General features: G+C 47.1%; 1 protein-coding gene and 1 long non-coding RNA gene across 3 annotated transcripts in view; one reads left to right on the top strand and one right to left on the bottom strand.

The window, feature by feature from the left end:
* Nucleotides 1–25,305, top strand: part of LOC148509380 (uncharacterized) — a 246,375-nt gene that overhangs the window by 110,220 nt on the left and 110,850 nt on the right. The window lies entirely within an intron of this gene.
* On the bottom strand, nucleotides 10,723–24,260 carry PDLIM2 (PDZ and LIM domain 2). Of its 2 annotated transcripts, none has more exons than XM_088443265.1 (4): nucleotides 24,147–24,260; nucleotides 19,500–19,656; nucleotides 15,262–15,394; nucleotides 10,723–11,837 (listed from the first exon to the last, which is right to left on the bottom strand). In XM_088443265.1, exons 2-4 carry the CDS (start codon nucleotides 19,624–19,626, stop codon nucleotides 11,684–11,686), a joined length of 414 nt encoding a protein of 137 aa, XP_088299391.1. In that variant the 5' UTR covers nucleotides 19,627–19,656; nucleotides 24,147–24,260; the 3' UTR covers nucleotides 10,723–11,683. The 2 variants fall into 2 exon arrangements, with proteins under 2 accessions (XP_088299391.1, XP_088299390.1); XM_088443264.1 differs by lacking the exon at nucleotides 24,147–24,260 and adding an exon at nucleotides 23,904–24,140.

Genomic DNA, 25,305 nt, shown 5'->3' with positions numbered 1-25,305 from the left:
TCCCGTCAATCATTAGACTTGTCAGTTATAATCTAACAGAGCTAACACTCTTTCATAATGGGACTGTCACTCAATGTTATTACTGGTATTAATAAATACTCCTTAGAAGCATAATATTGGCAACCAAACTCCCGATTTCTGATTCTCACACTTGGGGGGCCTTTTCATCATCCGCGAGTAGCGGCGGATACATAATTACTGGAGCAATTCACAGCTGTGGCGAGGACAGCTGCTCCGAAAAGCAGCTGTACCCGCGATCCTCTAACACTGCTACTGAAGTGACACCATGTACCTCCTTCCCATAGCAAGTATCTGGGAATCAACGTCATCTGAAGATGGCATTGGTTCCCGCAAGCAGACTCCGAAAACATTGGATTTTCCGGGTTTGCTGAATATTCGGCAGCATGTGTAACTGGCCCATTAGTGATCATGAATAGGCCCCTTTGTGTCAACTGCATGCCAAGCTGTCTTCTCTGTGTTGAACTCAAGAACGTCACATGTTCCAATCTCTTCACTCTGCTCCAAACCTGCACTGTAACTTTAAACTCAGGACTCTCCGCATTACACAAGCCTTTGCCACATAACCCTTACATTAAATGAAAAAAAGAGAAAGAACAAGCCCATTTCCAGGAGGCCCTAGAACAGTGGTTGTGTGTGTATGTGGTGCATACACCCCTGGACACATGAACCAATACACGTGTAACATTGTGTACCGAAGAAGCTCATGAGTAATAAATCCTCACCAGATGTTGCCCATTTTCTTCAGTGTCTTATCCAATATGTTATCTATAAATAGGAATGTTCAGAGGAGCACCTTTAAACTGTTATATGGTGTGTGAGAGAAAAATATTTGTTTTCTTTGAAATGAGTTTGACTGGAAACAGCCCCAAAGACGTCTGGAATCAGCCCCACAGAAAATGTCCTGTCTGGAACCAGCCCCACAGAAAATGTCAGGACTGAAAACAGTCCCAAAATAAAATGTCCTGTCTAGAAACAGTCCCAAAGAAAATGTCCTGTCTGGAATCAGCCCCACAGAAAATGTCCTGTCTGGAATCAACCCCAAAGAAAATGTCCTGTCTGGAATCAACCCCACAGAAAAGGGTCTGTCTGGAATCAGCCCCACAGAAAATGTCCTGTCTGGAATCGGCCCCACAGAAAATGGTCTGTCTGGAATCTGCCATACAGAAAATGGTCTGTCTGGGATCAGCCCCACAGAAAATGTCCTGTCTGGAATCGGACCCACGGAAAATGTCCTGTCTGGAATCGGCCCCACAGAAAATGGTCTGTCTGGAATCAGCCCCACAGAAAATGTCCTGTCTGGAATCAGCCCCACAGAAAATGTCCTGTCTGGAATCAGCCCCACAGAAAATGTCCTGTCTGGAATCAGCCCCATAGAAAATGGTCTGTCTGGAATCAGCCCCACAGAAAATGTCCTGTCTGGAATCAGCCCCACAGAAAATGTCCTGTCTGGAATCGGACCCACAGAAAATGGTCTGTCTGAAATCGGCCCCACAGAAAATGGTCTGTCTGGAATCGGACCCACAGAGAATGTGCTTTATATGTATGTAATTAGCACCACCAGTAATCCCTGTTTATTATTATTATTATTATTACCAGTTATTTATATAGCGCACACATATTCCGCAGCGCTTTACAGAGAATAGTTGGCCTTTCACATCAGTCCCTGCCCCAGTGGAGCTTACAATCTATGTTCCCTATCACATGCTCACACACATACACACTAGGGTTAATTTTTTTAGGTTTTGGAGCCAATTAACCTACCAGTATATTTTTGGAGTGTGGGAGGAAACCGGAGTACCCGGAGGAAACCCACGCAAGCACAGGGAGAATATACAAACTCCACACAGTTAGGGCCGTGGTGGGAATCGAACCCACGACCTCAGTGCTGTGAGGCAATAACGCTAACCATTACACCGTCTGTTTATGTGAATCTATTTCAAACAGGATTTTTCTGGCTGTCATTTCACATTTACTTTTTTTTTTTTTTTTACAAAAGTTACCTTTCATTAATTATATGTGAATAGCAAACATGTAACACAGTATACTCCCTGCCTAATCCACCTAAGACAAACCCGGTCGTCCATGGTGCAGCCATTTGGATGAAGACATGCCCATTTTCAGTAGCCCTCTTCCATTTTAATATCTAAAATCTGTTGGCTGGCACATTATAAGATTTGGACATGTAGATCCGGGGGTTCCCCATTTAAGACATAGGGCAGTGGTTCCCAAACTTTTTTGAATCAAATATCAGTATTGTTTTCAAGGCATCCCTAGGCCAAAAGTTTGTTAATAAGAAATTGAGACAAAAAAAATTAAGTAAATTGTGGTTACCTGTAATGCTTAGGTTTAGTTTGCGCTTCTGTTTGTCCACATAGTTACATTACATTGATAATAAATAATTTGATTTGGTGCTGGACCACCAAGCTGAGGCACCCCTTCATGTGTCCTGAGGAACCCCTTCATATGTCCTGTCCACGGTATATATCTGTTCTTTGTTGCCTTAAACATTATCAGTGTAGGACAAAGGTTCCCAAACTCGGTCCTCAAGGCAACCTGAAGCCTATTTCACACCTGCCGGTTTTGCCCGGCCGGCAAAAAAACAGGCAGAAGTTAGCCAGTTTTTTCACATGCCGCGGCTTTGAGACGTTTTTAATGTTGTGATTTTTATTTTATTTTTTTTTTATCTTCTGGGCATGCCCAGAAGGCTTGCAGGGACAGCACGGCAGCCATCCTACCCAGTGGATATTCCCGGTTGTAGCACGATGACCGTGCCCGTGCCATGTGAAAGGACTAACCTGCTTCCATCTACCACTAAATTTCACACCCGGCAAAAAACACCCAGATTTTTGCCGGCAGGTGTGAAATAGCCCTATGGCCAGTTTCACATTTGCTGGTTTTGGCTGGTCCGGGAAGAACCTGGCGGTAGCCGGCCGGCTTTTTTCATGCACTGTGTGCCTTTCACAAGCAGAGGCTTTGAGCCGCTTATTTTTTTTTTTTTAAACCAATTGGGCATACACAGCAGCAGTCACTGCTGCACACGCTCGGCCGGCAGAAGCCAGTGTGTGAAAGGAATCATTGTTTCCTTTACACCACTGGCGTGCAAGGACGACACGGAAGCCGTCCTGCACAGTAGATATTCCCGGCTGTAACACGACGACTGTGCCGTAGCCGTGCTGTGTGAAAGGACCCAGCTGATTCCCTGTATTACTATATTTCACAGCCAGCTAGCCCAAAACCGGCAAATGTGAAATAGCCCTAACAGTCTTGGTTTTAAAGATATATATGTTTGACCATAGTTGAATTAATTAGTACCTCAGGCAATTTGATTTAACCACCTGTGCTCAACCATGGGTATCTCTAAAACCTGAACTCTTGGGGTGCCTTAAGGACCGTGTTTGGGAACCTCTGGTGTATGATTATTGTTGCACCAGCGGATATTGGGCATAAGGAAAAAAGACTGCATTTTATTTCTTGTGCAGTCATTGTAATTGGTATTTTAAAATGTACTGTGTAAATATTAGATCTGACCATTTCCCTCCAGACACACAGGAAGTAGGAGGTAAGAGGTTATACAGGAGATTACTTACTGCTCAGCTATTGCTGCCCAGGGAATCTCTTCATACAGAACATTCCTGCCGCAACATTCCAAAACTTCCCCAAACAAAATACAATTGTGAGTCAGTGTGTACTTACAGGATGAACTACAACTCCCAGCAGGTTATACTACACAATGTGCCTTCTGTCTCACTCTGCTTGTTTTGCTAGAAGCCAGATTCCCCCAGATGTAGTTGGAATCTGTTGCTGTTGTACAGTGCAGCTGAAAGGAGACATAGAAAAGCCTTTTTAGACAAAGTAGATAGTAGACTTCGTGAATGTCCTGGTTTTCTGTTTAATAACATGACGCTAATGGTCATTTACAAAACCCGATGTATGTGACTATGTAGCAGATCTATTATCAAGTGATTTTTTTTTTCTCCAAGATGGGATCTACTGCAGGTAGAAATGTTTTGCCCTGCTAATTGGGAGTACCTGGGCTTGGTAGCCAATGCTTGGCATGGGATTCCTACACCGCCATATAGGTTAACTGAATATATGAAACCACAAATAGAAGGAACAAAATGCCAATGTAATTAAAACTTGAAATACTGATTTTCCTCTCCCTCGGTCCTTCTCTTTCCTCCACTGGCTGCCCATATCCATAAAGCCCTTACCCACTCCTACATATTACACCCTCGACCACATCTCTGTATACTCTCCCTCATGCTCTCTACATTCTGCAACCGGCATCAACTCCCTGCTGGTTAGTGTCCCACACCCACCTCCGTGTTTTCTCTTGTGCTGCTCCACCCCTATGGGACACGCTCTCCCACACCCAATCAGAGTCTCAGTTGTTTTAAAGACTTAGAAACCCACATTTTATCACAGCCGCCCCCGCTCTTACTTCACCAACTGATCCTGTCTTGCTGGTCCGGTCTGTCCTCACTCACAGCCCCACTCCACATTGTACCATCCTGTTTCAGACTCAAACCTCCTCCATTAGATTGTAAGCTCTCGGGAGCAGAACCCTTTTTCTTTTTGTTTTTTTGTTTGATCCATTCTTGCCAAGATGTGCAACCAATTTGTTTCTTGCTTTATGCTTTGTTTGTCCAGTGTTTTTGTTATTCGTATTTGGCTTGCTGTCTAATTACGTTTTATGTATAATATTTAATCACCTGGGTTTTTTTTTAATGTAAGGAAACAGTTTCTATACTTTTTTTTATTAAAGTGTAACAAATGCTACAGGGCCTGATTCAGAGCTGTACTCAGTACACACAGCACTGCGTCTTTGGACTCGGCTGCTGTGTGCAAATATCCTAATGCCGCGAGGGGCGTCTTGTGTAAATATAAGTCTCCTGCAAGTTTCTGTGATTCACTGCTGCACCCGAGGATGCATCATTGGATCATAAGGTTCCTATAGATTGTAAGCTTGCAAGCAGGGCCCTCTTACCTCTATGTCTGTCTGTTATTACCCTGTTTTGTTCTATCAATGTTTCCAATTGTAAAGCGCAACGGAATATGCTGCGCTATATAAGAAACTGTTAATAAAATAAAATAAATAAAATCTGCGTAAACATTAGCCATGTGAGTAGCACAGGATAGCGGCCGGTGTTTTCTCTCAGCCCGGGGCCAGGAAATCTGCATAGGAAGACGCAGACGCTTGCCTTGGTGTGCCGATGCACCCCCGTTTTCAAGTACGCTGGCCATCACAGCTCTTCCTCACCCCAAATGGCTGCAGCAAGTGAATCATGCTGCAATTTATGGGGGGGGCTGCGACAGTCATTGCAGTCAGTGATCGGTACATGCATAGGAGAGATCCTACTCATGCGCCAATCATTAAACATCGGAGTTGTGCGTGAACCATTAGGTTTACGTAGAACTGTGATTCAGGCCACAGTCTGCTAATGTCTGAAGCATTTGAGAGATCTGAAAAGTCTATTTATTAAAAATCAGTGATAGAAGATGGGAATGCTCGGCGCACTGGCAATACTGTTCCATCAGCGGGAAGCACAAATTTACCTTTGCGCTGACCGGTCATGGTCCTTCTGCGCACGTGTTACACTGGTCATACATGCACACTGCACTGGAAGCCCTGGATTCCTGATGGATCCAGCCAGCTCTGTCTATGGCATCTACCATACATTTAAGGTTCAGACAAATTGAAAATTTGCAGCCGATGTTAATTTGCCACCGATGGTGATGTGTCAATGATGTCATCGATGGTAACATGAATATTAAGTCTTCAATGTCTCAACCCAACCTTACTTTATGGAGATGGTAAGGCTGGGTAGGAAAATATATGGTGCATGAGGGTTATTTGCATGAAGTGTGCGCGGTAATTACACTAGAAAGCCAAGTTTTGCTTCGGTAAGCATTGCGTAGTCGGGATGTTACAGCACGATTCATGGCATCAAGCATCTGCTTCTAGGTGTTTGCTCCCATGTAAGAGGCTTGATGCCGCTAATTTGGGAGTCTTCCAGACATACCAGGAGAGCAGTCAATTTTGACTTGTATATGAAACTGACTGACCATAATTCACTATTAGAATCCTATAGCATCCGTCCTTAGTAACTGATTACATCTTGTCCTAGTTTGTAAACTATTAGGGTGACACTACATCAGCACTATCTATGGCTAATTGTAATAACTTGGACTTGGTACAAATAAATATCTCAATGTAAATATAGCATTATCCCCTTTGAATCCACATATTTCACTCTAAGTAGTCCTATTGCTATGATCATGTGTAGGTACTGGTGTTTACTGAGCGATTTGCATCCTGAATATAGCAGGATGTCAGCAGATTCAGGCAGTGGAGAAGCTCACCTAACAACTGTAAGGACAGGTAGGATCCTGGGGAGGTTGGCAGTCATTATTTGGACATAATATGGTGCATGTCACAATCCTCTTTGTACCAGGTCACAGTTGCTTTAAGCCTGATTAAAGTGTGCTTCCACATCATGGATACATTGCATTGTGTAGGGGAGAGGCGCACTTTAATCGTGTGACATAAAATGTAACATAGAATTTTCTTTCACTGCAGTGATAATAGTTTTATATAAAAAAACAAGTACAACTTCTATTAAACAAAGCAGCTTCTGGTGCAGAAACTCATGTCCGTCAGATACAGGTTAGTGCAGCTGGGAACTTGTCTAAGCCTAGGGAGTCTGTAACCAGCCATTGTTTCATCGTGCTCAGCGTGTTAGTGTGTCAGTGCTAATGAGAGCGCCAGGAGGGCCCCATCCCCGGATCCATAAACAAACCCTCAGGCTTTCTAGGTATACCTAATTATGGTCACATGTTCGTGTACAGGATTATGTGACGGAGAAAAGCCTTTAAATAATTTAAACCACATTGTTGTTTTTCCCATATTCATGCTGTCGGTAATTCCATGATTTTCCACCTCTTGTATTATGTCTTGTCCAGTGTCTGATTATTCCCTAGTTGTTTTGTGTACAGCCGTGGTGTTTACGCTCCGGTAAGCAGATATTTAGGTCACATGCTTTAAATTTGGCGCAGTACTTGGATTGTAGTCTTGATTCTGAATATGTCTTTTGAGGTTTGCAATGAGTAAGGGGCCCGAAATTGTGCCTGCTTTACATTAGGTGACTTTATGATGAGTGTTCTACAGCAGATTTATTGACATAGCTATATATTTTCTTATGTCCAGATCAAATGAATTATATTTCATGTACTTATATGTAACTGTGCCTTGTTTGACCTCAGCAAGTCATAAAAACCTTAAAAAAAATATTTTGGATATGAGAGATGAACCCATTAATTTATTCAATCATAATATATGTACAAAATGAGGGATCTTTAAAGAAATGATGCAGATGTGATGTTTTACTCAGTTACCTGCTGTAAGACACTTTCATAAATTACCACAACACTACATAGTACAGTGAGACATGTGCGCTTGCGTGACCTACAGGTCACGCATGCGCACAAGAGCCCCGACATTCGGCAGAAGGAGCTGGACAGGGGTGGAGGGATCTGAACGGATCCCTCTGCACAACTCGGGACTCCTTCCCATAGGGGAGATGGCGAATGCTACTGCACTCAAGCTCCGAAAATATGATATTTTCAGAGCTTGATGAATTCTGCAAGAGGAAGGTAAGTAGGAGATACTGTATCTGTGATGTCTCCTGCACAGTGGCGGGCTGGGCCGGGGGCAGGGTGCCATGTGCCGCCCCGGGCCGCAGCGCCATGCGGGCTGCGGGCAGTCTGTGTCTGTGTGAGTTCGGCTCCGGCAGCTGTGTGTTTTGTTTTGATCAGCAGCCAATGAGCGGGGGGAGCGGGGATTTAGGTAACTGTTTTTTGTTTTTTTTTAAATCTTTTTTTTTAAGTGTATCTACTGGGGGGGGGGGCTGGCACTACTACTACTGGGGGCACTGCAAGGGGGGGACTACTACTACTGGGGGCACTACAAGGGGGTGACTACTACTACTGGGGGCACTACAAGGGGGGACTACTACTGGGGGCAATACAAGGGGGGCTACTACTGGGGGCACTACAAGGGTGGGACTACTACTACTGGGGGAACTACAAGGGGGGGGACTACTACTACTGGGGGGACTACAAGGGGGGGGACTAATACTACTGGGGGCACTACAAGGGGGGGGACTACTACTACTGGGGGGACTACTACTACTGGGGACACTACAAGGGGGGGACTACTACTGGGGCACTACAAGGGGGGGACTACTACTACTACTGGGGGCACTACAAGGGGGGGACCACTACTACTGGGGGCAATACAAGGGGGGCTACTACTGGGGGCACTACAAGGGTGGGACTACTACTACTGGGGGAACTACAAGGGGGGGGACTACTACTAGGGGCACTACAAGGGGGGGACTACTACTACTGGGGGCACTACAAGGGGGGGACTACTACTACTGGGGGCACTACAAGGGGGGGGACTACTACTACTGGGGGCACTACAAGTGGGAGGACTACTACTACTGGGGGCACTACAAGGGGGGGGGACTACTACTGGGGGCAATACAAGGGGGGGACTACTACTACTGGGGGCACTACAAGGGGGAGGACTACTACTACTGGGGGCACTACAAGGGGGGGGACTACTACTGGGGGCAATACAAGGGGGGGACTACTACTACTGGGGACAATACAAGGGGGGGCACTACAAGGGTGGGACTACTACTACTGGGGGCACTACAAGGGTGGGCTACTACTACTGGGGGCACTACAAGGGGGGGCTACTACTACTGGGGGCACTACAAGGGGGGGACTACTACTACTGGGGGCACTACAAGGGGGGACTACTACTACTGGGGGCACTACAAGGGGGGGACTACTACTACTGGGGGCAATACAAGGGTGGGACTGCTACTACTGGGGGCACTGCATAGGGGGGGGACTACTACTAGGGGCACTACAAGGGGGGGGACTACTACTACTGGGGGCACTACAAGGGGGGACTACTACTACTGGGGGCACTACAAGGGGGGGGACTACTACTGGGGGCACTACAAGGGGGAGGACTACTACTACTGGGGGCACTACAAGGGGGGGGACTACTACTGGGGGCACTACAAGGGGGGGACTACTACTACTGGGGGCAATACAAGGGTGGGACTGCTACTACTGGGGGCACTGCATAGGGGGGGGACTACTACTAGGGGCACTACAAGGGGGGGGACTACTACTACTGGGGGCACTACAAGGGGGGACTACTACTACTGGGGGCACTACAAGGGGGGGGACTACTACTACTGGGGGCACTACAAGGGGGAGGACTACTACTACTGGGGGCACTACAAGGGGGGGGACTACTACTGGGGGCAATACAAGGGGGGGACTACTACTACTGGGGGCACTACAAGGGGGAGGACTACTACTACTGGGGGCACTACAAGGGGGGGGACTACTACTGGGGGCAATACAAGGGGGGGACTACTACTACTGGGGGCAATACAAGGGGGGGACTACTACTACTGGGGACAATACAAGGGGGGGCACTACAAGGGTGGGACTACTACTACTGGGGGCACTACAAGGGGGGGCTACTACTACTGGGGGCACTACAAGGGGGGGACTACTACTACTGGGGGCACTACAAGGGGGGACTACTACTACTGGGGGCACTACAAGGGGGGGACTGCTACTACTGGGGGCACTGCATAGGGGGGAGGGGACTACCACTGGGGGCACTGCATCGAGGGACCACTGCTGGGGGCTCTATATAAGGGGCAGTACTGGGGGTACTGCATAGGGGGGAGACTACAACTGGGGACACTATTTAAGGGGCACTGCATAAGGGTACCACTATTGGGGGCACTGCATGGGAGGTGGACTGCTACTGGGGGCACTATATAAGGGGCACTGCATAGGGGGTACCACTATTGGGGGCAATATATAAGGGGCTTAATACTGGGGGCAAAAGGGGCACTGCACAGGGGGGACCACTACTGGGTGCACTATATAAGTGGCTTACTACTCGGGGCACAAGGGGCACTGCACATGGGGGACAACTACTGGGGGCACTGCATATGGGGATCACTACTGGGGGCACTACTGGAGGCCTGCATAAGGGGGTCCTCTCCTGGGGCACAGGGGGGCACTGTATATGGGCACTACGACAGGGGGCTGCCCCTAATCTTTATTTTTACTTTACATTAATCCCATATGGACCCGCCTCCTCCCTGGAACACTTGAGGGGGGGGAAGCGCCGTAACACTTACAGTTCTTCGGGCACCCTGGCTACACGCTACTCCTCTGCCAGGGCCGCCTGCATGCATTTCCCCCCAGGCTAAAAGTTGCCAGCCAGCCCCTGCTCCTGCATTACCTTCTTGATGAATGGCCCGATAACTTAATTTCTATAATTGCAGGTGAAAATGTTAATTTTCACCTGCTTTTGTGGAAATTAAGTGATGATGAATAGGCCCCATAGTACGTATATGAAATGAACAACTTCTTAGCATAATATTCTTTTGCCATCAGAAATAATGCAAAAACATCAGTAAGAAGAACAAATGAATACAGAAGGATCATAAAACACTTATCGAGAAAAGCTAAAAACAATATAAATAACGATTTAGACACTTTAATGAAACTAGATGAACTTTTCGTTACAACCTAACCAGCAATTCACCACTCCTTTTACCGTAATCCTTAAATTAGCACACTCGGCCTAAATCAATTTGAAAGTTTTCTTTAATAGCATATAAAATAAGGACACAATAATGCATCTGTAATGTGAGAATGGCAGGGAGTAACCTGTGTACTGTGACATACTGTGAACAGTGAGGGGATAATATATATATATATATATATATATATTATATTTGCAGCCTATTGCATGGTGAGTGCAATTGAAATCTGCTTAGGGTCAGTATCATTATATTTGGCACTGCTGTAGCTATTTTTATAATTTAATGCATGAGAAATGTTTATACTGTGACACATATCTAAATTATTCTGTTGTGTTTGCAGATAAGTCATTAATTATAAGCAGTCAGTTGTGGCATCACCACTTTCTAATTGACAGCGGCCTAATACATACAGGAGGATATAACAAGACTCTTCAGATCTAGCTCTTATGCATTTATACTTTGATGGAATCAGTCTCTGTCTTTATAATACCCTTAAAATATGCACTAGTGACTACGTACTGTATTTCACGTGATGGTTTGGGGGAAGACCTGAGACAGGAAAAGTATGACTCATGCTGCTAGTTGATCAAAGCTGCTGTCAGTAACTTCTTAAACACAGGTGAGTTTATCAGTGATTCTTCAGCTTATTTCACTTCACTCACCTATGTTCAAGCAAAGGGACTCATAGTCCATTTTACAGATTACCAATGACCTGCTTGGTAAGAACATTGCGTTAAGTTGTTCCTGAGAATGTAACTGCCAACAGTCCCGATTTCCATCATACGAAAGGGACAAGGCCTCCCACTAAATAGATGGGTGGATTGGGGTGAGGTTTGGGCGAGACAGGTCTGTGGCCTGAATTGTCCCAATCCTAGAATGGAGAATGGTGGCAGGGAAGGAGAGCACTGCCTATGTTACAGTGGTTTAGATGAAGAGGTCAGATTTAGGGTTGTTTGCGGGATAAAAGGTGAGCACTCTAATTATCCGTTCATCGGGATCCCAGTCTATGTGTGATGTCTGGCGCGGGCATGTTTCTCGCACACTAGATCATTGCCCGCCCAGAAGTGTCCTCTCATACGTAGGTTGAGGCCGCAGTCTGCACACACGTAGCACGCTGGGTGGCGGTGATGTCCATCTGAAATCCTCACTGCTACGTCACTGCACAGGATTAGGAGAGAGAGAAAGAGACAAGGACATAACGGTTACTGACATGAGGTGTGCAAGTCTCATTTCTTATCTACATATGTGTGAAATATGCAACACAGTCAGCAGTTGTGAAACAATAGATTCTTAGGGGCATATTTATTATTTATTGAAAGGAGCTCGTCCCTGCGATGTGTAAGAAGTGAAATGATCGCTAATGCCATCATTTCACTCCTCTGTCAGGACCCTGCAACACTATTGCGCATGTACGGTAGCCATTTCCATTGCGGGTGCAGTCGGAAATTGGTAAAGGAAAATTGTCTCTTGGAGCTTGGTAAAGCCAACAACAGCCACTACGGAAACCTATGGGGGCTGCTTCTGCTGTCAGAAATGGGGGGACCAAGGCAGATATTGGAGATATTGAGGTGCAGTCCCTCCATCTCATATATAAAGATCATTTGTCTGTTTGTTTGTTTGTCTGTCTAGTTATGCATTCGGACACCCCTGCACCAACTGGGATGACACCAAAGCGAGGTGGTCCAGTGGGATCCCGGCCAGGTTTTAGGGGGGTTAGGGTCCCGATTGTACCTCCTGTTGGTGTACGCTGGGCAGAACTTTGACCCAGGGAGCCTGAACTGATCCTTCCACTGGATGGATTTGGACAAAAACTTAACAGAATGGTAACATTGGATCCCAGTAGACATACTAGTGGGTTGAGGTCCCGGTCGGACCTCCTGCTGATGTACCCTGGGCAGAACTTTGACCCAGGGAGCATGTTCTGGGCCTTCCACTGGATGGATTTGGATGCAAACTGCACAGAGGAGTGGCAATTGGTCTGGGATGACTAAATGAATGGTTGGAGTCCCGGTCTGACCTTATGGCGGAATGTGCAGGAAAGAACTTTGACTTAGGGAGCCTTTTCTGGGCCTTCTACTGGATGGATTTTGACGACATCACATAATCTGGACAAAAACTTCAGAGTGGAGATCCCAGAAGACATACTCGTGGGGTTGAGGTCCCGATCGGATCACCCGTTGGTGTCCGATGGGAAGAACTATGACCTGGTGAGCCTTTTATGGGCCTTCCACTGGATGGATTTGAATGTAAACTTCACTAACTGTGGCAATTGGTGTGGGATGCCTAATGGAGTGGTTGGGGTCCTGGTCGGACCTCACGGCGGAGTACGCGGGCAGAACTCTGACCCAGGGAGCCTATTCTTCCACTGGAATCAGTGCCTCTCTCTGAGTCCAAATTCAGCTTTCGTCGTTAGTCATCAGGACACATACAGTGTAATGAGCTAATAGCCTGTGACTTGCTGGCATTGGCGAGTCTGCCAATCTGGTTTTGCTTTTGAAATGATTGCCACTTTAAAACATCGTACAGATCCACCAGAAACTGGCCGATGTCTGCAAGCTGCAGACTATTACATTTAACGGAATCGGTATGATTTACCGCCGGACACATGTCCGGTGGTTGGAATCCCGACAGCGGCTGCCCGACATGGGTGAAAATCCCTATCGGCCCTAAGGTAAGTATTGACTAACATAATTCCATCCCCTAACCCTCCCTTAGGGTTGCCTAACCCTAACCTTCCCCCCCAGTGCCTAACCCTAATCCCCACTCTAAGTGCCTAACCCTAATCCCCTAATCCCCCCTTCCCCGCCGCCTAAACCCAAGTCCCCCAGGGGGGAGCCTAACGCGAAGCCCCCATCCCGGGGGTGCCTAACCCTAAACCCCCTTCCCCTAGCCTAAACCTAACGTCTCGGGGGGGGGTGCCTAACGCTAAATCCCCGCCAGGAACCCTAAACCTAACCCTCCAACCCCCCCTCCCCCGTGGCTATCCTTCGATCGGGATGCCGGGCGTCGGGCTACCGGCGTATGTCTGACAGGCGTCGGCATATCGACGCCTGTCTTTAGACACTTGCTGGGATATGACAGGCAGGAAGCCGGCTGTCGGGATTAGGTCCATTTAACCCCTGCTGTCTCTTTTCTTCTTCAGCACGTTATCATTGGTCTGAGACACATCCAGTCTGTTTCACGGCTTGAATTAGGAATTCTAATGGTGAGCCCACTGCAAAATACCTGATGCCCTTTGCAAAAATGGCCGTGGGTACTTGACGCAACAACTTTCGGTCACATGGATGTAAATTTAAAAAAAAGTAAGAAAAAAATAATCAAAAAGCCAGAATGTCTTGTTCTGCCCTCTGAACCGGACTGAGCCTTCCTCTGTCTATATGTTACATAGTTCTTATTATAAGCATGAGGGTAACTTATTTATCATGAGTACAGCTGGTGACATGCCAGTCACTAGGACACACACTGAGGACACATGGGCCTGATTCAGAGCCGTTCGCTATTTGCGGTCGTTCGTTCAAAAACAAGGGGTGGCTATTCAAATGATCCGTTCGCAAATTGCAGTCTGTTCACACCTCTAAGTCTGAACGAGCAAGCAAAACATACGCTCGTTTATTTGATAAAAACGCCCCCTGGCCAATCGAGTACATCGTACAGCGTATGAACTGCTCGCTATTCTTGTGGTTGGTTTTTTCAACCGCTATTTTGCGAGCAGTTCTGAGTTAAAAAAAACCAAGTGACGTGGTCAATGACGCTGCTGTATTAATTATGCACTCCCTTAAAACGCCCGTTTTGACCTTTAAGCACGCCTGCGTTCGAATTCCACTAACCCGTTTTCAAACACCTTCCCCTGTTACCACCCACATACGCCTCATTCTGTCACTCAAAATAGCAGGCACTCGCTATATAGCGTACAAACGATTTTTGGCCGCACTGACTGGTTCGCGCATGCATGCTAAAAACCGTACGCATGCGCAGATGTGCGAACATCGCTCGGAACGAGCGTACGGCCGCTAGCGAGCGGCTCTGAATGAGGGCCATGGTGTACAGAAAGGACTGTCACATTTACATTGTCATTATTAAACACTTTAAGTAGTGCGACCCAACATTCGACACGAGAATGTTTGACAGGTTCTGAATGTCGATGACATAAGGTTGACAAAAAAAATGTTGACATGGTTAAAATGTTGACATTTAACATGTCGACACTATAATGTCGACAATAGATTTTTTTTGTGTTACTGTTAGGGTTTAGCTAAAATATGATGCAATCCCCCCTGTATGTCGACATTCTGATATCGACATATCAGGTGAACTTGTCAGCAATGGTGACATTTGTGAATGTCGACATATTGCTTGTTGACTTAATGTCCATTTTTGACATTCTGCCTGTTGACTTTTTCTACCACACCCTAAATAGGATGGGAGTGCCAGACACCTAGCATGCCATGGTCATTATGACAACACTCTAAAAGTATGTATTGGTATACAAAATAAGTACTGCACACCCAACACATGTCATAGTACATCACGTACATACTGTTATGACCTTTCACTACGATCACTAGATAACAGTGACACTTACTTGATACCCAAGTTACACCTCTCGCACACCCGCTGGGGGGAAGGCACTCTGTTGGTGATAGGCTGCTGGAGTGGGCTGGTGGTGGGTCTCTGAACATTGGGTGACAATCTGCTGGGCGGGGCCGTGGAAATGCCTGTAATACAGCAATACAAGAGCTTTAGTCCACATCCTTGTGATGCTGGACATTAGGAAATGTCAGTCACCCTCAGTGCGCTCTTCTCCACTAGTCTACAGCAGCCAGTCATTGTTATCTTCAAGTCAAAACGTGTCTGAGCACCTGTGATAAGAGCAGGCTTGTGTCTGACCTCCAGCAGGGTCAGAGGATAGAACATGTACAGGATTCCTAGTGACAACCGAGCACACGTCACCACCTTTTATCTCAGTGCACAGTCCTAGGCCTACAGTGTGCTTGCATCAAGTGTTTCCTGTTTGTATGAAACTATAGTTTCTATACCCACACTAAGTATTATATGGAGAAGTTGTAATCATAACTGTCAGGGCTGATTGGTTAAAATGTGCGACTGTCTCTTACCTATGTGATAGTGTGGCATCATAACTGTGTATCCGTATTCTGCAGTGAATTGTCTAATATAATGATGTTTCTGTTAGTGATGGCAGTGTGTGTTGGTAGTGTAATGTTAGTGATGGCAGTGTGTGCTGGTAGTGTAATGTTAGTGATGGCAGTGTGTGCTGGTAGTGTGATGGCAGTGTGTGCTGGCAGTGTGTGCTGGCAGTGTTATGTTAGTGATGGCAGTGTGTGCTGGCAGTGTTATGTTAGTGATGGCAGTGTGGTCCTGCAGTGTTATGTTAGTGATGGCAGTGTGGTCCTGCAGTGTTATGTTAGTGATGGCAGTGTGTTAGTGATGACAGTGTGGGCTGATAATGTTAGTGATGGCAGTGTGTACAGGTATGTGTAATGTTAGTGACGGCAGTGAGTGCTGGTAGTATTATGTTAGTGATGGCAGTGTGTGTTGGTAGTGTAATGTTAGTGATGGCAGTGTGTGCTGGTAGTGTAATGTTAGTGATGGCAGTGTGTGCTGGTAGTGTGATGGCAGTGTGTGCTGGCAGTGTGTGCTGGCAGTGTTATGTTAGTGATGGCAGTGTGTGCTGGCAGTGTTATGTTAGTGATGGCAGTGTGGTCCTGCAGTGTTATGTTAGTGATGGCAGTGTGGTCCTGCAGTGTTATGTTAGTGATGGCAGTGTGTTAGTGATGACAGTGTGGGCTGATAATGTTAGTGATGGCAGTGTGTACAGGTATGTGTAATGTTAGTGACGGCAGTGAGTGCTGGTAGTGTTATGTTAGTGATGGCAGTGTGTGCTGGTAGTGTAATGTTAGTGATGGCAGTGTGTGTTGGTAGTGTTATGTTAGTGATGGCAGTGTTATGTTAGTGATGGCAGTGTGTGCTGGTAGTGTAATGTTAGTGATGACACTGTGTGCTGGTAGTGTTATGTTAGTGATGGCAGTATGTGCTGGTAGTGCTATGTTAGTGATGGTAGTGTGTGCTGGCAGTGTTATGTTAGTGATGGCAGTGTGTGCTGGTGGTGTAATGTTAGTGATGGCAGTGTGTGCTGGTAGTGCTATGTTAGTGATGGCAGTGTGTGCTGTTGGTGTAATGTTAGTGATGGCACTGTGTGCTGGTAGTGTTATGTTAGTGATGGCAGTGTGTGCTGGTGGTGTAATGTTAGTGATGGCAGTGTGTGCTGGTGGTGTAATGTTAGTGATGGCAGTGTGTGCTGGTAGTGCTATGTTAGTGATGGCAGTGTGTGCTGGTAGTCTAATGTTAGTGATGGCAGTGTGTGCTGGCAGTGTAATGTTAGTGATGGCAGTGTGTGCTGGTAGTGTAATGTTAGTGATGGCAGTGTGTGCTGGTAGTGCTATGTTAGTGATGGCAGTGTGTGCTGGTAGTGTAATGTTAGTAATGGCAGTGTGTGCTGGTAGTGTTATGTTAGTGATGGCAGTGTGTGCTGGTAGTATTATTTTAGCGATGGCACTGTGTGCTGGTAGTGTTATGTTAGTGATGGCAGTGTGTGCTGGTAGTACTATGTTAGTGATGGCACTGTGTGCTGGTATTGCTATGTTAGTGATGGCAGTGTGTGCTGGTAGTGCTATGTTAGTGATGGCAGTGTGTGCTGGTAGTGCTATGTTAGTGATGGCAGTGTGTGCTGGTAGTGCTATGTTAGTGATGGCAGTGTGTGCTGGTAGTCTAATGTTAGTGATGGCAGTGTGTGCTGGCAGTGTAATGTTAGTGATGGCAGTGTGTGCTGGCAGTGTAATGTTAGTGATGGCAGTGTGTGCTGGTAGTGTAATGTTAGTGATGGCAGTGTGTGCTGGTAGTGCTATGTTAGTGATGGCAGTGTGTGCTGGTAGTATTATTTTAGCGATGGCACTGTGTGCTGGTAGTGTTATGTTAGTGATGGCAGTGTGTGCTGGTAGTACTATGTTAGTGATGGCACTGTGTGCTGGTATTGCTATGTTAGTGATGGCACTGTGTGCTGGTAGTGCTATGTTAGTGATGGCAGTGTGGTCTGGTAGTGCTATGTTAGTGATGGCAGTGTGTGCTGGTAGTGCTATGTTAGTGATGGCAGTGTGTGCCGGTAGTGTTATGTTAGTGATGGTAGTGTTATGTTAGTGATGGCAGTGTGTGCTGGTAGTGTTATGTTAGTGATGGCAGTGTGTGCTGGTAGTGTAATGTTAGTGATGGCAGTGTAATGTTAGTGATGGCAGTGTGTGCTGGTAGTGTTATGTTAGTGATGGTAGTGTTATGTTAGTGATGGCAGTGTGTGCTGGTAGTGTTATGTTAGTGATGGCAGTGTTATGTTAGTGATGGCAGTGTGTGCTGGTATTGCTATGTTAGTGATGGCAGTGTGTGTTGGTACTGTTATGTTAGTGATGGCAGTGTGTGCTGGTAGTGTTATGTTAGTGATGGTAGTGTTATGTTAGCGATGGCAGTGTGTGCTGGTAGTGTTATGTTAGCGATGGCAGTGTGTGCTGGTAGTGTTATGTTAGTGATGGCAGTGTGTGCTGGTAGTACTATGTTAGTGATGGCACTGTGTGCTGGTATTGCTATGTTAGTGATGGCACTGTGTGCTGGTAGTGCTATGTTAGTGATGGCAGTGTGGTCTGGTAGTGCTATGTTAGTGATGGCAGTGTATGCTGGTAGTGCTATGTTAGTGATGGCAGTGTGTGCTGGTAGTGTTATGTTAGTGATGGCAGTGTGTGCTGGTAGTGTAATGTTAGTGATGGCAGTGTGTGCTGGTAGTGCTATGTTAGTGATGGCAGTGTGTGCTGGTAGTGTTATGTTAGTGATGGCAGTGTGTGTTGGTAGTGTAATGTTAGTGATGGCAGTGTAATGTTAGTGATGGCAGTGTGTGCTGGTAGTGTTATGTTAGTGATGGTAGTGTTATGTTAGTGATGGCAGTGTGTGCTGGTAGTGTTATGTTAGTGATGGCAGTGTGTGCTGGTAGTGTTATGTTAGTGATGGCAGTGTTATGTTAGTGATGGCAGTGTGTGTTGGTACTGTTATGTTAGTGATGGCAGTGTGTGCTGGTAGTGTAATGTTAGTGATGGCAGTGTGTGTTGGTACTGTTATGTTAGTGATGGCAGTGTGTGCTGGTAGTGTTATGTTAGTGGTGGTAGTGTGTGCTGGTAGTGTTATGTTAGTGATGGCAGTGTGTGCTGGTAGTGTTATGTTAGTGATGGCAGTGTGTGCTGGTAGTGTTATGTTAGTGATGGCAGTGTGTGCTGGTAGTGTTATGTTAGTGATGGCAGTGTTATGTTAGTGATGGCAGTGTGGTCTGGTAGTGTTATGTTAGTGATGGCAGTGTGTGCTGGTACTGTTATGTTAGTGATGGCAGTGTGTGCTGGTAGTGTTATGTTAGTGATGGCAGTGTGTGCTGGTATTGTTATGTTAGTGATGGCAGTGTGTGCTGGTAGTGTTATGTTAGTGATGGCAGTGTGTGCTGGTAGTGTTATGTTAGTGATGGCAGTGTGTGCTGGTAGTGTTATGTTAGTGATGATGGCAGTGTGTGTTGGTAGTGTGTGCTGGTAGTGTTAATGATGGCAGTATCAATGTGTGCTGGTGGTATTTTCTTATGGACAGTATTTGTGGTGGTGATTGTTGGTCCTTCCACTCACAGACAGAGACATGCTGTTGTGGGCAATGTGTGGTAGAAGTAGTGTGAGCAACAGCTGTACAGACAGCAGTGACTGAGCACTGTCAGAGTCACGTTAGAGGTACCATCAGGGTTGTTTTCCAGGGCCTCCTGTAGTAGCCTGAAGCTGCTGGATTGCCTCGGGGATGTTCTCATCTCCTGATTCCCCTGCAGCATCTTATACACCTCCGAGTCCTCGTGTGTCCAACTCATCTTGTGCTCTGTCTGCTTCCACCTCTACGACTGGAATGGAGAGGGTTTTAGAACTTGACAGATAGAAGAGACAGATACTGCTCATGCTGTAGTGTTTTACTGTATGAAACTGGTTCTCTTAACCTAGTTCTCTCCTGTGCTCATGTTCCCACCCTCTCTGTTTAATGATCTTTGCTCTATCTCAAGCTACCTCTTTCTCAGTTTATTTTTCCACCAGTCTCTGCTCTGTATTACACTTTTCCCAATGCTGTATTACACTCTTAACCCCACACTGTATGACACACTCTCCCCCCCTACACTGTTTTACACTCTTCCCCCCCATGCACTGTATGACACTCTCCCCATCCCTGCTCTGTATTACTCTTCCCCCCCATGCACTGTATGACACTCTCCCCCTCCCTGCACTGTATTACTCTTCTCCCCCCTGCACTGTATGACACTCTTCCCCCTACACTGTATTACCATCTTCCCCCTGCACTGTATTACCATCTTCCCCCTGCGCTGTATTACCATCTTCCCCCTGCGCTGTATTACCATCTTCCCCCTGCGCTGTATTACCATCTTCCCCCTGCGCTGTATTACCATCTTCCCCCTGCGCTGTATTACACTCTTGCCCCTGCGCTGTATTACACTCTTGTCCCTGCGCTGTATTACACTCTTGTCCCTGCGCTGTATTACACTCTTCCCCCTGCACTGTATTACTCTCTTGCCCCTGCGCTGTATTACTCTCTTGCCCCTGCGCTGTATTACTCTCTTGCCCCTGCGCTGTATTACTCTCTTGCCCCTGCGCTGTATTACACTCTTGCCCCTGCACTGTATGACACTCCCCCCCCCTTCACTGTATTCCTCTCCCCCCCCCCCTGCACTGTATTACTCTTCCCTCTGCACTGTATTCCTCTCCCCCCCTGCACTGTATTACACTCTTCTCTCCCCTGCACTGTATGACATTCTTCCCCCTGCACTGTATGACATTCTTCCCCCTGCACTGTATTACACTCTTCCCCCTGCACTGTATTACACTCCCCCCCTCACTGTATTCCTCTCCCCCCCTGCACTGTATTACTCTCCCCCCCCCCCTGCACTGTATTACACTCCCCCTGCACTGTATTACCATCTTGCCCCTGCGCTGTATTACACTCTTCCCCCTGCACTGTATTACCATCTTGCCCCTGCGCTGTATTACACTCCCCCCCCCTGCACTGTATTACACTCTTCCCCCTGCACTGTATTACACTCTTCCCCCTGCACTGTATTACACTCCCCCCCTCACTGTATTCCTCTCCCCCCCTGCACTGTATTACTCTTCCCCCCCCCTGCACTGTATTACACTCCCCCTGCACTGTATTCCTCCACCCCCCCTGCACTGTATTCCTCTACCCCCCCTTCACTGTATTCCTCTACCCCCCCTGCACTGTATTCCCCCCCCCCTGCACTGTATTCCTCTCCCCCCCCTGCACTGTATTCCTCTCCCCCCTCTGCACTGTATTACTCTTCCCTCTGCACTGTATTCCTCTCCCCCCCTGCACTGTATTACTCTTCCCTCTGCACTGTATCGCACACTCTTCCCCCCCCACACTGTATTACTCTCCCCCCCACTGTGCTATATACTATTCTTACCCCAGCACTGTATTACAATCTCACACACTGCTGTGTTTCAAACTCTGCCCCTACGCTGTATTGCATGGTGTCCCTGAGCTGTATTACACTCTTTACCTTGCACTGTATTATTTTCCCCCCTGCGCTGTATTACACTCCTCCTCCTGCGCTGTATTACACTCCTCCTCCTGCGCTGTATTACACTCTTCACCTTGCGCTGTACTACACTCCTTCCCCCCTTGTTGTATTACACTCTCTCCCCCTGTGCTGTATAACACTCTCCCCTGCGCTGTATTACACTCTTCCCTCTGCGCTTTATTACACTATTCCCCTGCACTGTATTACACTCCCTTCCCCGTATCACACTCCCTTTCCCTGCGCTGTATCACACTCCCTTCCCCTTATCACTCTGTATTACACTCTTCCCTTTGCGCTTTATTACACTATTCCCCTGCACTGTATTACACTCCCTTCCCCGTATCACACTCCCTTTCCCTGAGCTGTATCACACTCCCTCCCCCTGAGCTGTATCACACTCCCTCCCCCTGAGCTGTATCACACTCCCTCCCCCTGCGCTGTATCACACTCCCTCCCCCTGCGCTGTATCACACTCCCTCCCCCTGCGCTGTATCACACTCCCTCCCCCTGCGCTGTATCACACTCCCTCCCCCTGCGCTGTATCACACTCCCTCCCCCTGCGCTGTATCACACTCCCTCCCCCTGCGCTGTATCACACTCCCTCCCCCTGCGCTGTATCACACTCCCTCCCCCTGCGCTGTATCACACTCCTTCCCCCAGCGCTGTATTACACTCTCCCCTGCGCTGTATTACACTCTTCCCTCTGCGCTTTATTACATTATTCCTCTGCGCTGTATCACACTCCCTCCCCCTGCGCTGTATCACACTCCCTCCCCCTGCGCTGTATTAGTTCTCCCCTTGCACTGTAGTACACATTATCCCCTGCACTGTATTGCACACTACCCGCTGCACTGTATCACACTCTCCCCCACTGTGCTATATTCTAGTCTAACCCCAGCTCTGTATTACAGTCTTCCTCTTGCGCTGTATTACACTCTTGCCCCTGCACTATAATTACACTCTTGTCCCTGCACTGTATTCCCATCTTGCCCCTGCACTATAATTACACTCTTGTCCCTGCACTGTATTCCCATCTTGCCCCTGCACTGTATTACCATCTTGCCCCTGCACTGTATTACCATCTTGCCCCTGCGCATGTATTACCATCTTGCCCCAGCGCTGTATTACCATCTTGCCCCTGCACTGTATTACACTCTTGCACCTGCACTGTATGACATATGTAATTACACTCTTGCCCCTGCACTGTATTACCATCTTGCCCCTGCGCTGTATTACCATCTTGCCCCAGCGCTGTATTACCATCTTGCCCCTGCGCTGTATTACACTCTTGCACCTGCACTGTATGACATTCTTCCCCCTGTGTTACACTCTTCCCCCTGCACTGTATTACCATCTTCCCCCTGCACTGTGTTACACTCTTCCCCCTGCGCTGTATTACACTCTTCCCCCTGCGCTGTATTACACTCTTCCCCCTGCGCTGTATTACACTCTTCCCCCTGCACTGTATTACACTCTTCCCCCTGCACTGTATTACACTATTCCCCCTGCGCTGTATTACACTCTTCCCCCTGCACTGTATCACACTCCCTCCCCCTGCGCTGTATTACACTCTTCCTCCTGCACTGTATCACAGTCCCTCCCCCTGCGCTGTATTACACTCTTCCCTCTGCGCTTTATTACATTATTCCTCTGCGCTGTATCACACTCCCTCCCCCTGCGCTGTATCACACTCCCTCCCCCTGCGCTGTATCACACTCCCTCCCCCTGCGCTGTATTAGTCCTCCCCTTGCACTGTATTAAACATTATCCCCTGCACTGTATTGCACACTACCCCCTGCACTGTATCACACTCTCCCCCACTGTGCTATATTCTATTCTTACCCCAGCTCTGTATTACAGTCTTCCTCTTGCACTGTATTACACTCTTGCCCCTGCACTGTAATTACGCTCTTGCCCCTGCACTGTAATTACGCTCTTGCCCCTGCACTGTATTACCATCTTGCCCCTGCGCTGTATTACACTCCCCCCTTCACTGTATTACCATCTTCCCCCTGCACTGTATTACTCTTCCCCCTGCAGTGTATTACTCTCTTGCCCCTGCAGTGTATTACTCTCTTGCCCCTGCACTGTATTACTCTCTTGCCCCTGCACTGTATTACCATCTTCCCCCTGCACTGTATTACCATCTTCCCCCTGCACTGTATTACACTGTTGCCCCTGCACTGTATTACACTCTTCCCCCTGCACTGTGTTACACTCTTCCCCCTGCACTGTATTACCATCTTCCCCCTGCACTGTATTACACTGTTGCCCCTGCACTGTGTTACACTCTTCCCCCTGCACTGTATTACCATCTTGCCCCTGCGCTGTATTACCATCTTGCCCCTGCGCTGTATTACACTCTTCCCCCTGCACTGTGTTACACTCTTCCCCCTGCACTATATTACACTCTTCCCCCTGCACTATATTACACTCTTCCCCCTGCACTATATTACATTGCTCTGCCTCAATTTCTCTCAGTTGCTGTGTCTCCCGCACTCCCCACCCTGCCCTCAGGCTGTTTATATCACAGATAGACTCACATGCAGAGGTTCCTTCTGCCAGTGATGCCCCTTCTGTCCCAACCAGTCTTCCTCTTTATGCCACTCTCTTGGCTCTCTGCCTTCGGGTTGCCAAGTGTGTCTGCAGTGCACCTCTAGTTTCTCTCACTCTCTTTCTGTCACAGATGTCTCTTCTTCCTGTCTGTAGGACACACCTGTCTTTCTGTCTCCGCCTGTCTCTCTCCTCCTCTTACCACTGACACACCTTTGTCTCCTGACACTCACCCTTCCCCTCCCCTTTCATTTTCTGCAGTCTCTTCGGTCAGTGTCCTCCTCCGTCTCAGTAATGAGGCACTCAGAAGTTGGGTTAGCTTCCAAATAGCCGGTTCTCACTTTCTCAGTCCCCATATAAGAGCCTCTTACATCTGTTTTTAGTTAACTTACTAGGAAAGCAGGGGAGTCTGAGAGACAGCCAGAATGAGAGACTGCCAGGGGGGGAGTAAGAAAGAGCTGCTTGGAAAACAGACTACAGATTCCCAGGAATCACGACACTGTGGAAGGCGCAATGCAATGGGACCACATGTGCTCTCCTGAGTTCATAAAAAAATTGTTTTAATCCTGTTTGTCTACATTTACAGGAGGGGCCATGTTGTGCAGCGTAATAAGTTGCACAATCAGCAAATAGTATACGGATTGATGGGTGGACCTGTTTGATCTGCAAAACTATGACTGTGCTGAATTCCAGGATACTGAAATCAGACAGGGATGTATATTACCTGTGCTTTATTTTATGGTGCTCCACCAGCTCCTTTATTTCTGGAAATAGGTATTTTTTCTACAGTCATCACTGGTATATTGCAACAGTAGTGCCTGGAGCTTGTATAGATCAGGGAGACACTAGCCTGGCCACAGCACCTTGAGCTTAGGTGAGTGCTGGTACATATTATTTGTACCAGTACCTTTTTTTTTTACAGAAGATAAATTACTGGAAATGATGCACATTTAAAGATATTTCCCTATTTGCAGGGTGCTGCTGGGTTCCTTAGAAGAGCAAATGGACTAGAGACTAAAATACCTCAGTGGTTGTAGAAACTGTCATTTTCTATACAGTTTAAATAGGTTTCTTGCTATATCTGGGCGCAAATAAAGTATGTGCCAATAAACCAACTCCTTTTTTTTTAAGCAAGGACATTTGTTGCTTAAAAGAAAGGCTTCTTGGGAGTTTATATATATATATATATATATATATATATAAACAAAGGTGGAGAAAAGCGCCTTATAGTGTAGTATTATATAATAAGTTGTAGTGCCACACACGTGTGTATGCGTACCGTATGGCTCCAAAAACGGAGCATGTAGAGATAGGTCTTTCAATGAGTCCCCTCTGATCGTTCTCGCAATTCAGGGATGGGCTTAAGGACAATGCTCAGGTGTACATAAAAGA

This window comes from Taudactylus pleione, unplaced genomic scaffold (assembly GCF_031769625.1).
Source record: "Taudactylus pleione unplaced genomic scaffold, aTauple2 ptg000329l, whole genome shotgun sequence".
In the NCBI taxonomy this organism is placed as follows: Eukaryota; Metazoa; Chordata; class Amphibia; order Anura; family Myobatrachidae; genus Taudactylus; species Taudactylus pleione.
Note: the sequence above shows the minus strand (reverse complement) of the source record. Positions and strands in the feature narration are given on the sequence as shown.

What these genes read in the sequence shown, in the direction of transcription:
- PDLIM2 (XM_088443265.1), bottom strand. Translation starts at nt 19,626, where the DNA reads ATGAGTTGGACACACGAGGACTCGGAGGTGTATAAGATGCTGCAGGGG. An exon ending in CCTGGAAAACAACCCTGATG is followed by an intron (nt 15,395 to 19,499) that starts GTACCTCTAACG and finishes GCTGTATTACAG; the next exon opens with GCATTTCCACGGCCCCGCCC. An exon ending in AGGTGTAACTTGGGTATCAA is followed by an intron (nt 11,838 to 15,261) that starts GTAAGTGTCACT and finishes AATCCTGTGCAG; the next exon opens with TGACGTAGCAGTGAGGATTT.